The sequence below is a fragment of the Chelon labrosus genome (genome assembly GCF_963514085.1).
Source record: "Chelon labrosus genome assembly, chromosome: 17".
Taxonomy (NCBI): domain Eukaryota; kingdom Metazoa; phylum Chordata; class Actinopteri; order Mugiliformes; family Mugilidae; genus Chelon; species Chelon labrosus.
The window spans coordinates 9008614-9025403 of NC_140350.1; the positions used below are offsets into that span (position 1 = coordinate 9008614).

Sequence of the window (16790 nt, forward strand, 5' to 3'; positions counted from 1 at the left end):
CTCTGCTTCTCTGTCAGCCGCCACTTGCTGCTTAGATATTTCAGAGCAGCTTAGTTTGTCAATAAGCTGCTGGCAGTTAGTGATTGTTGTACAGTGCATTACTAATAAAGTGCATTACTGTGTGTCTCAAAGGACAAGAGGTTTGAGACAGTAACATTTTTATTTAATAGTATAACATTAACATAGTTCATCTTAAGGTCAAATGTATTGGAAGTTGACTGGACATATTTCATCTCATCAGGACGTGATGATCAAATTATGGTATGAGCAGGTATTTCTACCTTAAAATAAAATGCAACTAACATCCACTGATCATACTGTACCTCACTGTGGAGGCCTCTCAGTGACCATCAGGTAAAATCTGTGGGAAATCCTTTTATTAATAACCAAGTTTGTGAGGAGCTCCAGTTCTCCGCTGGGACGTGCCCCCATGTTTATTACCTTCCATTTTCTCAATCATTTCCCCAGCGCTTCGGGGGGACAGCTTCACATTTCTCAGGCTGATCACAGGCACGAATTCAGCTCAGCCTGAACCTTATTTATGACAGCTCTTATTAACCACCACTTGTGGCGGCGAGTAAATCTCCGCCACCACGCTCGATTTGTTGTGGACTTCAGAAGTGGAAGGCAGGTATGCGTAGCTGTCACGCCGAGTAATACGGCTTCCTGCCAAACCTCCCTCCGGTGATATAAGACCATGGATGCAATTGAGAAGGCAAGACATGTGAGGCTCAGGCAGGAGCTTCACTGTGACAGCTCTGTAGGCTTTCATTAATTTACCAGATTAGAATGATTCTTCATAATGTTCGCAGTTCTGCACAAGACACTAAACACCTGTGGTAAGATTTAGAAGGAATCTTGATATATTCCTTTATTTATCCTGCCCTTTTCTTGCCTACATTTCCCAGAATGACTTCTGACAGCTAAGCTGTTATTGAAACTTTGTGGATGTAAAGACACGTCTCAGTACCTCCATGCAAACCCACAGTTTAGGTTTTTGTCTCATACTGTAGAATCTTATCGATTTAAATGGTATTCATTTAAAAAATATATCCCATAATTTATCACATTGTATCCTGCCACACTAGCCATTGCTGTCAATGGACATGAAGAAGTTCAGTGGATGAATATTCATCCATACAATTCAACATTATGGCAGTATTTCCACTCGTATTAACCTATTGACAGTAATGAGAATGATAAATAAATATAACATTCATGAAACATGCTCAGGCTATAAGCAACCTCTAACTGCCTGAACTGGAAGAAAATAAGGAGCTTGTAAGTCCTAACTTTCACTGAGACTTGGTCCTGATCTGTCAAATGCTGCAGGTCATTCCACCAGTTCACACCTATTTAAAGCCATGAGTCCATTTTGATCCATTTGGTCCAGGAACAGCAGCTCACTCAGCTTTATACTACCAGAATCATCAACAGCAATAATAAATGTAGTACTGAATTATTCATTTGACTCTTTATGGGGCGAGGAACCATATATGGTAACTTCCACACTTCCCTGTGCATCTCAGTGAGGTTGAGAAGCATGTGGTTTTCACTCAGCCAATCAGAGAAGATCAAGGCATGTCGTCTAATGTGATAATGTGTATGTTGACAAGTGCCTGAATCAGCACTTATTGTGATGGTTCTGGTTTTGTTTCACCTGTGTTCGCGTTTTGAGTTTCGTTCATGTTTCTTGTCTTCCTGTTTCATTTTGTTAAGTTTTTGATTTCCTGTTGTATTACTCCCTGTGTTTCCCTCCTTTTTGATTAGGTAATTGGTTTCCTCCTTGTCTTCTGATTTGTGTCACCTGTGTCTCGTCACCCCTCTGTTCCTCGTGTGTGCATATATAGCCCTGCCTTCCCCTTTGTTCCTTATCGTGTCATTCTACTGTGTTTTTACTGCTTTCCTCGGTTTCTCTGTGTTCCCCAGTGTTCCTAGTCTTTTGTTGTTATGTTTTTTATCTTTTTGGAAGTTTTGATTCTTTGTCTTTGGAGTTCCTGCTTTTTTCAGCAGCGCTTTTTGTTTCCTTTTGTTTAATTAAACTCAGTTCTTTGCTCACTCCTGCCTCGTCACGCTTCGTCCTGCACTTGGGTCCTACCTCCCCTGGATAAATCCATAACACTTATGTTCTAATGGTCTAAATACATGTTTACATTTATTTACCACTTAAGGGCAAGGAACCATATATGGTAACTTCATTAACTTTGACTTTCTGCATGAAAATGAAACATTTAGAAAAATTTCACAAAAGTAAAAAAGTCTTCTTATGTCCTGCAATAACACTCTAGGGTTGAATTTTAGAATTTCCAAGTATTTCACAGTGTCCTAAAGGGTTAAATGCTGTGAAGAGTTATAGGGTGGCTGTGGCTCCGTAGGTAGCAGTTTGATCCCTGAAGCGTCCTTGAGCGAGACACTGGTGTTTGGCACCGGTGCTTGTGTGAATGAACCGGTGGATGTATCACCGTGACTGTAAAACTCTTTGAGTACTAACAGGTAGAAAAGGCGCAATAGAAAATACAAGACCATTTACCGTTTACAACTTGTTATAGCCTGAGTGACCTCTCTCGGGTAATGATTCAGCCGATCATCTGTGCCATGTGCTGCGGTAGTATTTCCACCGATGACAGGATGTCTTCGTTAATCAGGTGTGACCTCCTCCAGGGGCGGTTATTGGCAGTATTTCACACTAGCAGGCACTTTGGGACAGACCCATGGTGTCAGCAGAGCCAACGTAAAGACAGGTGGATCTGGGACATGCCTATGATGGGTCTCAATAACAATATACTCACTCATACAATCATGTCAGCTAGATATTACACTAAACTGTATACACTGTATACTACGCTTCACAGTCTACAGTTAGGATGCATGTCTCTAACTGCATGGCATCCTGGTCTTTTGAGTTGTAGGTGGGGAAACAGTTTTATTCTGGCTGTTACTTCTGACACACACATGCACAAAAAAGCTTGATGCCTTTTTTTTTTGGAAGTTTGAGAACTTTAAAAAGTATCACTCACTCATTCCTTGTAGTTACCTGCATATGTTTTGGTTAAGTGTCAATAAACAACACAAGGCTGCCACCTGCAGACGGGGAATACAATGTTAGAGACACCGCTGACGTTTCACCGTCGTCGTGATGAAAACAAAGTGACAAGATTCTGCATCTTCTCCTGAGGTTTATGACCCAACCGGGCAGAGAGCACAGCCCCCACCTGCTCCCCGGATGTCTGCTGCATGTCCACCCCACCTCCAGTCACTCATGTCAAACCTGCGCGGGGACACTTCTGGGGAACAGCCATTTTATTAATCAAATTTGAACCTTTGTGTTAGTTTCTCTTTATTCCAGTGCCACCACGGTGAACACTCATGTTAAAAATAAAAAGTGACATTTTTTTTTTTTTTTTTTTTTTGTCGTTGTTGTTAAAATGTATAATCATAATGAAGACAGTTAATCATAGAAACTAATCATAGAAACTGACATTATGACCTCACAGCATTTTGGATCAAACTCTTCTCCCTTCAGGCTAACTCAAAGAAACAGAAAGAACAGAAATGGGCCAGGGCAGACAGGAACAAAAAACAGTTTCTTACGTATATCCACATATTTTTCTGATATTTCCCGTAGACATTATAGGTTTGGTTTGAAGGGGGGGATTCTGCTGGATTGTCTCACGTTTTTTTTTTTCTTTTTTTTTTCTTTCCCTGTAGAGGAGCATCACTGCAATGCAGCAACAGTAAATCTACTGAGGAGAGTGAGAGCCCTGAAGGCTCTACCTAGTGCACTGAGAGTAGGGGGATCTATCTGGACACACTTGAGTGGGGCTGTTGTGAAGTGCAAACCATTAGTTCTCTAAACCCTCCCTGTTCTATCTAACATCATTTACCACCCTGGCAAACAAGCAGTGGTAAACTACACCTGAATACATAAGCTGGAGTGCGTCCGGCCCTGTAAGTATACTCACAACATAGTTATTTGTCATCATTACAGTACAGTATAGAGCAATAGTTTTCATATACTTCATATCTTTTTTCATATTGCACCATCAGAGAATGGGACACAGAGAAAGATCAACAGAGACTCAATTTCCTAATTAAAACGAGATATGTGCAAACATGACTAAGGACTTTATTAACCAAATCAATTCTTCCCTGTAATATCCACAAATAAAAGTGATTTCTCTTTTTATATATATATTTATAGTAATAAGAATAATAAATCTTCACATTGGATCATTTCATAGTGTGACAAAATGCTCGACTAGGCTGTTCAGCCACGATCGTAATCCTCATTGTCTTTTTAATTGGTCAGTCCCCATGCATCCATAGGAAATAGATTTTTTTTTTTTCTTCAAAAAAAGTAACAATTTGAGAGCAGCTGAAAAGTTTGGACTGGTGTCAATTGCTTTCATTCCAAGATTTCTCCCAAGTTTCATTCAGTGTTTCAGAAGGATATTCCATAGGAAAAAAATGACTCCAAATCGTCATCTTCCACTCCAGAAATAATAAAAAAAACCAAAACAAATGTCCGGGTTCTTATGAAAACATTGTAGTAATGGTGGTAATAGGTCATTTGGTAATCAATAATTTATGATCATTAATAGCTGACAACTAACAATTAATAATTACTGATTAATCATAAAGAATTAACAAGAATAAATAATGCTCCCTCGTTACTCAATTAGTTTGGCAAAGCTCCGGCTGGAGTCGTTTCTGATGAGTGATTTTTTTTTTTTTCTCAAGTGAAACAAACAAAAAAAAGAAATACAAACAAGAGGTAAAAGAAAAAATCTAAAATAAATAAAAGGAGATTAGTAAAAGTGGCCCCGCCCTTGGAGGGAGAGGACGTATATACAGAACTGCGTGGTGAAAGTCAGTTTACTGCACTTGAGTGTTAAGTCCAGTGTTAGAGTGAGTTCTAGTCCCGCCCTATGTGCCCCTGCTGTTATACCAGCGTGTAGGACTTTGCGTAGGGGTTGTTGCTCTGTTTGAGATGTCCTCTCGAGTCCAGCAGGGACTCCTGGGAGGTGCTGAGCTTGGCGGCCTGGGCCAGCTCTGAGCCCTCTCTGTGGGGGAGTGTGGCTGCAGAGCCAGGCTGCCACTGGGCTGCTGGGTCCCTGCTGGCCTGAGGGGCCTCTGTGGGCGTAGGGGGCGCCATGCGAGAGGGCCGCTTCAGTGAGCGACTCTTCTGCGGCTCGAGACAGGCCTGACCCATGGCCGCTCTCTCCCCACTAGCTGTCCCCCTGGATGACCCCGAGCAGGTCATGCCTCGGTTTAACAGGAAGTCCATGCGCAGGTATGGAGGAAGGTGAACCAACTCGCCTCCTGCAGGACGACACACACACACCAGAGTTAATTCAAGAAAACGCAAGCACAACATGCTGTTATCAGGCTAAAATAATCCTGTTTATTATCATCCAGGTTCTTGCTTTGGAAGAGAGTATCTGTAACAAGAACGTGCTCTTATTTTGAAACAAAGAGAATGAACCAGAGAGAGAGGAACTGTCATTAGTTCTACACTGTGCTCCACAGTACCCAATTCACATTTTCAGTATAAAACAGATATTACAAGTGAATGTGTGTAGACTGATGGACAGAGGTGAATGACTGCCGACGTCCACCCCTCTGGACAGAAATCACTGTGCAAGTTTTAGATTTCAAATGTCAGATTCCCATTAAAATGTCAAAATAAATGCCATTTCTATCTCCACTGGACTCCCTTATACCAACTCTCAAACAAACTATCTCAAACTATATTTGGATCATTCCCGTTTAGAGTACCACCTAATACTTTGCTGTATATTCTGTCTTGTGTAAGCAATCGTTAGTTTTTAATAATTCGGTTCTGATAATTACACCAACAGGTCACGTCAACAACTTGCATGTTCTCATCTGAATATTATAATTACATGATATGGAGGAATTCTATAGGTCTCTAATAGCTTTGGTTTTGCCAACTCACACTGCACCTGGAGCTGATTCCACATGTCGGCTTAAGAAGAGTAAATTATTTTTATTTGCAGTCGTCCTGTTGTGTTTCATTCAGACTGAGTTTGTGAATTAGTATTAACACTTTAATCCAAACCCAAAGACACAGTCATCAACCTGAATACATTTTGCAGCAGTTCATTTGGATTCACTGTTGGTGTTAATACTGGATGTCAGCATTAGACTAGTAGTTAATGTTTAGTGATTAAGCAGCAGAAGGAAGATCATAGTGATAACAGGCTAGCAAGCTTTCAGCTTCCAGGCAGACAGAAGTGTCGTCTCTGGACGGCGTCTCCTCACCCGGTCTGTGGGCCTTGGGCACGGCCATGTTCATGACCCGGCTGACGTCCTGAGGCTTGGGAGGGGAAGCAGTGAAGCGACAGATGCCTGATTCAGACGGCGTGCTGGAGGTCAGGCTGTCGGTGTAGTCGTTGGTGCCTGCTGTCATCTGCTCTGAAGAGGTGTCAGAGATGAAGCATTCGGTGATGGTGAATTTGGCGTGGCGTAGCTGCTCCTCCATCTTGGCGTGCTCGTAGGCTCTGGCGAGCTCCTCGTAGGTGGAGGATGCGCTCTCCGTTGACACCATACTGCTTCGCGCGCGGTCTGGATATGGTTGGGAGTTAGTGGAGGGATTAGTGTCAAGAGTTAGTGGCATAATTAATGGGGTGTAACTTTGTTAAAGTTAAGATTTGTTGTTAAAGAGTAGTGCTGCGTTGTTAGAATTTTACAGCAGCTCTATGTTGTTCACCTGTGTCCTGAGATGGGCTGACGCTGTAGCTGTCACTCTCTTTGTCAACCGAGCCTGCGACTCTGGGTGTGGGCAGCCTCCAGTCAGTGCTGAGAGTGTGGGAGGAGACAGGGGGGTGGGGGCGGTTCAGCGTCCACTGGCTAGCGTATCGGTTGCGAGCAGCTGGGCCGGCCTTGGCTGTGCGGCGGGCTGTAGGGTCTGAGAATTAGTATGAGAATACAAGATACTTATGCAGGTCATAGAAAGGATGTATACGTCACTGTACGCTAATGGAGAATGAATAGTATCCCTCTTAAAAGAAGTGCTTTGATTTAGTTTTTGCATATGTCTGCCAACCTAAATGAACTGAAACCAGCACAGCGAGTGGTCATTACTAAAACAGTGTCTGCGTCTAGTGTGACAACAACACATTTTAAAGCTTTTTAAACTTTTCAAAGAGAGTGTTGAGGGTCGAGGTGCTAACTCTGCTCATTTCTATCACTATCGATCTCTTATTTTCAACAGTAGCATCTTAGTTTTGGTAAATTAGTTCAGAGATCATCAAATTCCCCGAACACAACTCGTCATCAAAATGTCACAGCCCTTTCCCATCATGTGGCTCTCCCTTTCACACAGCCATCTTTACGGTTCTGTTCAGAATGGCAAGGTAAAACATTCCCGCTTTAATTGTAAAAGTAAAGAAGGAGCAAATAATAATAATAATTTCAATTTCCAAAGAATTCAAAATACAGAAAACGGGAAAAACACAGTAAAATGTTGGGAAAACAAAACCACATGAAGTTATGAAGTCAAAAAATGGTCCGTACTGGACTTACTGGTTCCTGGTCTGGCATCAGACACATCCACCAGTGGACCGGTGGCCTGGGAGAGTGACTGGTAGTGGACAGTGTGGGTGACTGTGGACGACTTCTGTTTCTGGGTCTCCCCAAAGTCGTTGTCGGTCAGTAACACAGTGGACCTGTCGTCTGTGAGAAAAAAACAAGCTCAGCGCTACAGCACCAACAGTCGGGTTCATTTGCTTTATGTCCTACAGCACACAACAGCAGCATGATGCTAGCGGTGTGCTTACCAACAGTCTCCATGGTGTCTCTCTCCTCGATGAGAAGCTGGGCTCTGGGGATGTCGATATGCATGCGGAGCGTCTGTTGCTGTTTGTTAATTGGCTCAGCTGGACGTGTGTTTTTGCTGAAGAACACAAAACAAGAAGGGAACTTCATCATCACACTATCTTGTCGTAATTACCTCTGCTCAGAGTGAACTGATTGCACAGTGAGATCACTGATAATGGCTTACTGTAGGGGTCGCACACTTACCTCATGAGCATCTCAGCCAAGCTTTTTGCATCTGAAAAACAAACAAAGAAATCATAATTTTAACAAGGAGAATACACGTCTCCATATGTGTATGTACATGTCTCTGTGCCTTCTCTCATCTCACCTCGGAGCCTCTTGAGCCTCTGCTCCCTCCTTCTCCTCCTCAGGACCAGCAGCCCAATGAAGATCACCACGATGCCCACCAACACACCAGAAATTGTAACCATCATCTTCAAACCTTCACCCCCTCCGGAGTTGTCCTCGCTGACATTGGGTGCCTTTACCAAAGGTGCAATGGTACCTGTGCAGAGGTGCAGTGATGTTAGTGTGGGTTATGATGCAAACTGGCACCCGACCACTTGACTTAATGCCGAATTGGCAGTAATACTTGGTTCCCACTTCGCCAGGATGACGTTCGGTGCAAATGAAATCATTATATGCCAAATTCCATATGCTGGGCCTGATCATATCTTCAGCAGCTGCAGGGTGTAAGTAAAGAAGTGGTTGATCGTCAGAAGTGATTGTGACAGCATACTGCCGAGCCCCCAGAGTCCAACGTGAGCTGGAGGTGCTTATTTAACATGTGCTTATGTGCAACAGGCTTATGATAGAGGTATCATTAACTGCTTCACCTAAACCAGCTACAGCCACTGGCTTTAAAAGGTGTTTTTATTGCTTAATTAATCAAAGATAGCTCAACCTCTCTGTGCCCCAAGCTCTGCCATTACCAAAAAAGTGACTTATATCGCTATGTCTCAACATACTACTGTTAGTCAGACTCTGAATGTTAAGTTAGTTAAGGCCAGCTTATCACAGATTCCTTACTTGTTCAGCAGTCAGTGTCAGTGTTCACATTATACTACCACTGGAGGAGCAGCCGTAAGTGACTCATACAGGTATGGTACTCTGCCAGTTTCAGCACAAATAGTTCAGTGACTCTGTGCCCTGTAAAGAAAAGAGAGGGAAACTCACTGCCGTCGTAGCTCAGTGTAGCAAACTTGACTCTCTTCTCAGCGTATCCGGCGCTGTTGTAGACCTTCATCTGCAGCTCGTACCAGGTGGCCTCCTGCAAGTCGTACAGGATGTAGCTCTTGGTGAGGGAAGTGCGCTGTGCCGTGGTCCAGGTGGGTGATTCTACTGCCCGATACTCCAGGGTGAACGAGGTGATCGGGCATCCGCCGTTATTCCAGCCGTTCAGGTTGAGCTTGACCCGAGTGGCGTTGATGCTGGTAAAGAGCTCCTGTTCTTTAGAGTACTGAGGTTCTGTGTTTAGGAAATAAGAGTGAATGAATTTATTTAATGGCTTTTTAAGGCCACTTTGACCATGTGCTCTGAGGAGATGAGTTTTAGGCTTAAAGTAATGTTGCTTCATAGCATAACTCATAAAACATTTGACTTAAATGCAGGATGCAATATAACCTTTTATTTTATTTTGTGCTGAGGCCATGAAGGCAATTGTATCTAAAACGGTTAACTAAATAATTATCTACATCTTCAGGCTAGGAAAAAAGTATGTCTAAAACTAAAATAATTCAAATTATAAATGTACAATTCAGATTTGTGAAGTTTGTGAAAAAAGTTAATACAAAAATAAAACCCCTCAAAAACACAAACAACACAACAACAACAACAACAACTGTTTATACCTTTCCCGTGGGTCTTTGCTTCAATGATCTCACTGATACGTCCTGGACCCACTGCATTCTGGGCCGTTAAGGTGAACTTGTACCAGGTGCCACATTTGAGGTTCTCCAGCCGATAGGAACGCTCACTGGGACTGATGGCAAAATTACCCCACTGCTCACTGTTGTCCTCTGAGTACTGCAGAATGTAGCCTAACAATAGCACAGGGAGAGGGGGACATGAATGTCATTCAGCAAATAAAAACATTAATAAATAAAGACTGGAAAAAAAAAACGTCATGGTGGGTCTGCCTGACCTCTTATGGAGCTGCCTCCGTTGTCTCCTGGGATCCAGGAGAGGGTGATTGAAGTGGTGGTTGTCTTGGTCACTGTGAGGCGAGGCTGGTCAGGTGGGACTGGAGGAAAGAAAGCAGACAAAGCTTCCTAATTATTCAAAAAAATAAACATCAATCTAAGAAATATCTGGAACTGAAAAGCTCATTCGCATCACATGTAATGTATTAGCACTTTTCTCTTTTTTACCTTGAACCTGCAGGTTGAGAACGATCTTGTCCGAGCCAAAGCTGTTACTGGCCACACAAGTGTAGTTACCAGAATCCTCTGCTTTTACCGTGCGGATAACGAGGCTGCCGTTGCCGTGGACACTGCGCCGGCTGTCGATCACAACAGGCGCTGGGGTTCCGTTGCTGAAACACAGATGTGTTTACAGTGCGTCACATGGATAATTACTCACATCTATTATCACCTACTGCTTTTTGGATTTGCGCTGTACTCACATCTCCTTCAGCCACTTGATTGTTGGGGATGGATCACCCACTGCCTTACAGGGCAGCACAATGTCCCTCATCCAGGGGGTCGTCACTGTCCTGTTGAAGGTCAGGATCCGAGCTGGAGCTGCAGAATTACACACATGCTTAATCAGCAGATGAGGGGGTGTAATATTTAAATGAATGTGTTTTAGTGTTACATATGGAGCAAACTTGACCCTACAATGTTTTTTTTGTTTTTTTTACATTTTTTATCCTCAAACCATTTAGATCACTGAGTCAGGGCTACAGATCCAGGGGCCACAGTGTGATGGTGTTTTATTCTCTATGTGGACAGTGGAGCACGGAGGAGAGAACATCCATCACCTGGACCCAAGGCAGGATGTGAATGTCCTGATAGGAGCTGTGGGTCCTGACTCCAGACAGAACAGGGTCTATCAGTATATGCAATCAGCTTATCAGCTCTCACCAAGCATGTAAAGCGTTGACAAGGCCAAATGCAGGGTTATTTATATTCAGCTGATGATCTCCCACTTGTCTTCCTATATAGAGGTACGTTTTACCCAACCACACGGGTCTCCAGAAGGGATGCAGCTTGAATTTCACCGTCAGTACACTAAGCTTTTATGTCCTGGTTAAGCAAAACTACAGTGACACATAAGCGACTCAGTGTTGTTCAGCGCTGAATATCACGGAGCAGCTTCACGTACCCTCAGCCATGGGTTTGACGGTGATGATCTCACTGGCGTTTCCACGGCCTGCAGCGGTGACGGCCACCACCGAGATACTGTACTGCCGGTTCCTGCTCAGATTGGGGATGCGGTAGAAGAACACGTCAGGCGCTGCCTCAAACTCACTGCTCACCTAGAAGAGAAAAAAAAAAATGATAAAAACACACGAGTGAGTTATACCTTTTAATTTTAGTCAATTGTGTATGCTCTATCCTGGTGCAGCTTAAAGTTAAAAATGGTCATTTACGGATGTGTGTGATCAGAAGAAATGACCTCACAATGTACTAAAATGCTTTCGCTTTAAATGAATCCAACTCAGCTTGTAGTGACTAAGCAGGTTTTAACTGGTCTTATATTTAAACTGAAACCTCAAAAATAGCCAATTACTGATTGTTTAATGTTATCATGTTTTGGGTGATTTACCGTGGGGTGTGGGTTGGAGCAGAAAACTGTGTATTTCCTGATAATGCCGTTCACTTTGAGAGGAGGAAGCCAGGACACAAACACCACTGAGTTGGAGGCGGCTGCTGCCTTCACACCAGCCGGAGGACCAGGAACTGAAAAGACAAGATGATCAAGCTGAATTATATTTCCCACATTAAGTTAAAGTTATTACTCTTTTTACACTGATTATACAGTAAGATAACAGATGGCCATGTGACATATTCTACAGCCCGTTCTGCTACGTGCAAGAGTTACAGCTCTCTTCTTAATAACTCTATTTAAGATCCTGTCACATTTTTACTACAGTAAAATATTAAAGAGAAGCAATATTGTTATTCCTTCAGGCTCTGAGCGAGTCCAACTTACGCTTCAGTGCTAATCTCACCATGCCTATAAAACAACTTGTGTGACAGAAGCTCGCCTTGACGAGCACAATCTGACATTTGCCCTTGCCCCTTTTAATTTGGAGAATTGACTCAGTCTTCCTACCGTCCTCCTTGGTGCGGGTGTAAATCTGTTCGCTGCGAACACCATCGCCGGCCCTGGTGAAGGCCAGCACCTGGATGCTGTAGTTGGTGTATTTCTCCAGTCCATCCAGCTCCAGAGAAGGCTTGGAGGTTGTCACGTTCCTGATCTCTCCAAGCTCTGATGGAAAAAAGACAGAGAGGTGACAGGAGGAGAGATTAGGTAAATAAAGTATAATAATTTAAGTCACCAAAAAATCAGAAGCCTTATCCAGTGAAAGTCAGGTCAGCCTGGTATCATCTAAAAGCATATGAGCAATGTAAGAGGTCGCAAGCTGCTATAGTGTTATTTGACACTATGTAATCCGTCCTTAGCCTTAACCTTAACCATCTTAAAAGAGCTTCATGTGCCTTGTCATGACATGCGAAATGTGCTATACTATTTATTTGCCATTCTATGATATCACCCATAGCGATAGGACTGACCACTGGCTCAAAGGTGTGACTAATAACTTATATGTAAGGTCGCCTACATAAAAATAAATGTCACCCCAAAGGGTGTCACAGAACAGCCTTGGGTGTGATTTCACATCCCAAAGTTTGAACAACCCTGCATCCAAGGTCCGTTGTTAAGGCAGGCCTTGACTGGCAACCTGCTACCATCAGCTGTTTCTGAATTACTAATACCCCACTGTGTCACCGCTCTCTGTCCACATCCCTTCTTCACGATACTTTCTCTCTTTTCGTTTATCTCTACTGATCTACAGCAGAGGACCATCTGCCTCTGTTCTCCTCAGAGTATTAATGAGCAAATAAAAAGCCTAGAATACTTATAAAACTTTTGGCCATACAGTAAATATATGATTTATGCAGGATTGTGTGTTTTATAGTTTTGTCTTGATATCCAGTTGTTTTGTCAGCATGGAAAATCTCTCAGTAGTTTTTGCCTCTAACTGAAATGTCCAGAACATCCTGGTAGAGAAAAATCTGTTACCGTTTGCTCATTTCTGAAACTTTATGCTTGTAACTTAATTAATTAGATGATTGAGCATTTTTCAAGATAAAGGCAAACATCTGCAGATGCTGTGATGATCTGATGCTTTTAACTGAATATTATTAATAACTGTTCAGACGGACTCTGGGAATCCGGCATAAAAATTTGTAGCTGTGGACATTTATGGTCAAAAAATATATTGAATAACCAAGAAAATAACAGAAAAAAGCAAGAATATCATTGATTGTTACTGTCTAAAAAGCAGCCACACAAACCTTGATGAAACCAAGGTAGTTGATTCCAACAACAACTGGATTTTGATACCGACTGCACCACTGCTGTTACTGAGGGCTTTCATCTCCCTCTACTGGCTACTGAGAAAGGCTTCTCCCAAAAGGACAAATTACACTTGTCAAGGATCGAGTGGTGTGGAGAGAGTGTTTTTTGCAATAGGTACATGGTAAATGTTAAGCCCTTACATTTACTCACAATATAGGCCAAACAGCACAATTAATAAGATTTAAATTCAACTTTGAGCATTCAGCCACTGACGGTTGCTATGCAAACTAGCCGTGGCTGTCGGGTCCTGAGCGTTCATGTTCCAGAGACAGGCCAACGTGATGTGACAGTGCAGAGGCCAAAGGTAATCACGCTGTCACAACCAATCCCGCTGACACAAACCCGGCATGTGACAATGCCAAGCCGTGCTGTCTGACGTCCACGGGACCATGCAGACTTTTGGCCAGTAGTGGAGGTTACCATAACTCCACCTGGTTAACTACAATATACAACTACTACAAATATTAGATAAATAAAGTAGTGTGGGGGATCTGCAATGGTTTTCTAAATTTGAGAAAATAGCGACAGTACTGCTGGTTAGAAAATTATTTTGGGTCGGTATTGGTTACACAGCTATTATTATGTAGTAAATTCTATGTAGCAGATTAAATTTTCTTTTTTTTTGTGTACTACACCAATGTATTAGTTTGCTTGAGGTCATAAAACCTGCAATGATTAAGTCACTAACTAAATATTTCGACATCAGAATGCAGATTTCTGGGAAGCATGGGATGATTATCTGTGTAATGTCAACTACATTTAAGTACAGTATGAGTGTATACCTCCATCAGGCAGGTTGGCCCAGTAGATGACCCTGAAGCCCAGTAGGTTGCCGTTCAGAGCGTCTTTGGGAGGGGTCAGCCAGGACAGAGAGATGACCTCGGGAGATGTGGCGGTGGCCTGGACGTTCTCTGGAGGACGGCTTGGAACTGAGGGCGAAGAACCAGAAAAGCAAACTGTAAAAATAGCCGACTCTCGGAAAACCCTATAAGTGTTCACCGCAAACTACGAGCTTAACGCCTCCTACTGCATCGTTCTGAAAATGGTAAAAAAGTGTAGAGATGCTCAGTGTCAGCCCTCTACATCTGTTTGAGGGCTCTCTATCCTACTTTCTGCAGTACCTCTGTGAGGACTGACAGTGCCAGGCAGTAACCTCTGATCTCCACTAGGTTGTGATATATACTCACAAATGTCTCTAACATTGATCCATATAGTCTGCCTCATCCGCAGCTGCGTTTGCAACAGTAGCAGTGTTAGTAATGCAATGCAAATACATCAACTAATATGTTTCTTAGTTGTGTTGTATTCAGAACCCCTATCCAAAATTAGCTTTTGAAGTTAGTACCACAATTTTACTGAGCTTGAAAAAAACAAAACAAAAAAACAACACATTTAATTCAAGCCTCGTCTGCCTCCCTCCTCTCTTACCATCCTCCAGTGTGGTAGCAGCCACCTCTGTGGATGATGGGCCTGTCCCAGCGCTGTTGCTGGCTTGAACCACAACTCCATACTGGGTGAACTTCTTCAGGTTATCCAGCACCAGGCTTTCTGCGTTGTCCCCCGTTGTCTCCACACTGATCACACTGAACTGGTAGTTTCCACCAGAGCTGTACTCCCTGTAGCCCACCTGGTAACCTCTGATGGCCCCATTCTGGAGGTGCTTCTTGGGAGCCTGGCAGAGAAATAAAAGGGGTTCTTTGAGCCAATAACGAAGACAGATTTATTTCCGCTCACTGCGAGCATCCACTATGAAAGACAAACATTTAACTTTAAATGTAATCCTTGTCCCCCCCCAAAAGAAGTCCAGCACATTTAAGTTTTTCACCAAGGCCTGTAACCAGTTCACAGTTGACAATGTAATGCATCCTGGGAAGTCCATGTCCTTGGGAATCCAACCACATACCAAAATAAATCCAAAAATGCATGTGTTCATATCTGAGTGGTCATGATAGCCATAATACAGGAGTGTGCAGGGAAGCATGGCTCCAGCCAGGTAAAGGTAACATAGTATGTTTCTATGCAATTTGGTGCAGTGTGTGAAATCAGCAGCTGGATATAGTCTATAGATAGTCTGACTAACTAAGACAAACATTTAAGTTTTGAACAAAGCCAAAATGCAGGGGCACATGCAGGAAAATTACCAACAACACCACATTTAATCCACCAGAGAAGAAAAGACAAGACTGATAATGCCTGCAATACTGTGTGACTAAACACCTCAGTTCTGACCAGTACAGCTCTACTTCTTGCAGCAGCTGAGATGCTTAATTCAAAGACTCACTGACACAGAGCAGAGATTGACTTTGGAGGTTCGAATTATTTTTTGATTTTTCATCCTAAAAGCTCTTGTCATCCTTAATGACAGATACTCTTCACACTCATTCATAGAAACACTGAGTCAGATTAACTTACCCTCCACGTGACTCGAATGCTCTGAGAGGAGAGGGCTTCCAGCTGCACATCCTGAGGTGGTCCATCAGGAGCTGAGATCAGAGAAACAGGTGCATGTCTTAAATCTGCACATACCCAACAACTGTCTCAGGGAGAGAATGAGGGAGCACGTGGACCAATGTGATGGTATATTTTAGGAGGCTGCTGAGGGTGATGAGAAGTGCTCTGCGAGGGCTTTTAGAGGGGGGAGATGAGGGGAACGGATGGTAATTTGCAAAAGGGGTCCAGCCTCAGTCTATTGACCGTAGTGTGACATTTACTACTGAGGCCGCTAATTGAAAAGTTCTGCTTTTAGCGTGGGGTCAGCATGTGTTCAATAATGCAACAGAGCCAATGGGCTGATGTCACTGGGCAGTTAATGAACTGACTGAGTCGGCCTCTTTTTGCATCTTGCCTTTCATTCACTGCTTGCACTAAAGTCAGTCTCTTACGCTGTTTTTGTTCCTCTGATTGATGTCACAGTAACAAATTAGACGTTAACATGCATGCATTATTAATATCTGTACAGGAGGCAGCATGGAACGAAAAGATTATTGTCCACAAGTTCAGTCTCACCTGCTTCATCGGTGGTGATGGTGAGCTCGTTGCTGGCCTCGCTCTTGCCGATCAGGTTCTTGGCAAACATGCGGATGTTGTAGGTGGAGGAGGGGTGCAGATCTATGATGGTGGCCTGATTGAGTTGAGGTGAGACATCTTTGGTCTTCTGAGCAGTATCCCAGGAGGCTGAGAGGGGAGAGGCCAATGTTTATTGGGGTTACTGAAGTCAGGGGAGAGGTCAAATCCAGCTAAGTGCATCAGGACAGGCTGTGTTAAATTAGATTGCTGGGACTAAGTGAATGCAGGGATAATTCACATCCCAAACTGCACGATCCTCCGCAGGTTTTTAGGTTTCCACGAGTGATGCATGTCAT

The 16790-nt window shown here is 43.2% G+C and overlaps 1 protein-coding gene across 3 annotated transcripts in view; it reads right to left on the reverse strand.

Moving 5' to 3' along the window:
• Positions 1-4809: 4809 nt before the first annotated feature.
• The window catches only part of dscama (Down syndrome cell adhesion molecule a), a gene marked incomplete at its 5' end in the record, with an annotated part of 75104 nt that continues 63123 nt past the window's right edge, over positions 4810-16790 (reverse strand). Inside the window, 19 exons of one of the 3 annotated variants that reach the window (XM_084564414.1) lie at positions 4810-5322; positions 6286-6588; positions 6734-6931; positions 7540-7698; positions 7803-7918; positions 8047-8077; positions 8171-8347; positions 9019-9309; positions 9693-9881; positions 9986-10084; positions 10212-10375; positions 10466-10583; positions 11167-11320; positions 11611-11744; positions 12121-12276; positions 14211-14357; positions 14857-15100; positions 15841-15911; positions 16435-16602. In XM_084564414.1, the coding sequence (XP_084420540.1) occupies positions 4943-5322; positions 6286-6588; positions 6734-6931; positions 7540-7698; positions 7803-7918; positions 8047-8077; positions 8171-8347; positions 9019-9309; positions 9693-9881; positions 9986-10084; positions 10212-10375; positions 10466-10583; positions 11167-11320; positions 11611-11744; positions 12121-12276; positions 14211-14357; positions 14857-15100; positions 15841-15911; positions 16435-16602 (3299 nt within the window). In that variant the 3' untranslated portion in view covers positions 4810-4942. Of the gene's footprint in view, positions 5323-6272; positions 6589-6733; positions 6932-7539; positions 7699-7802; positions 7919-8046; positions 8078-8170; positions 8348-9018; positions 9310-9692; positions 9882-9985; positions 10085-10211; positions 10376-10465; positions 10584-11166; positions 11321-11610; positions 11745-12120; positions 12277-14210; positions 14358-14856; positions 15101-15840; positions 15912-16434; positions 16603-16790 lie in introns of all 3 variants that reach the window. The other 2 variants (XM_084564412.1, XM_084564413.1) reach the window with 2 other exon arrangements.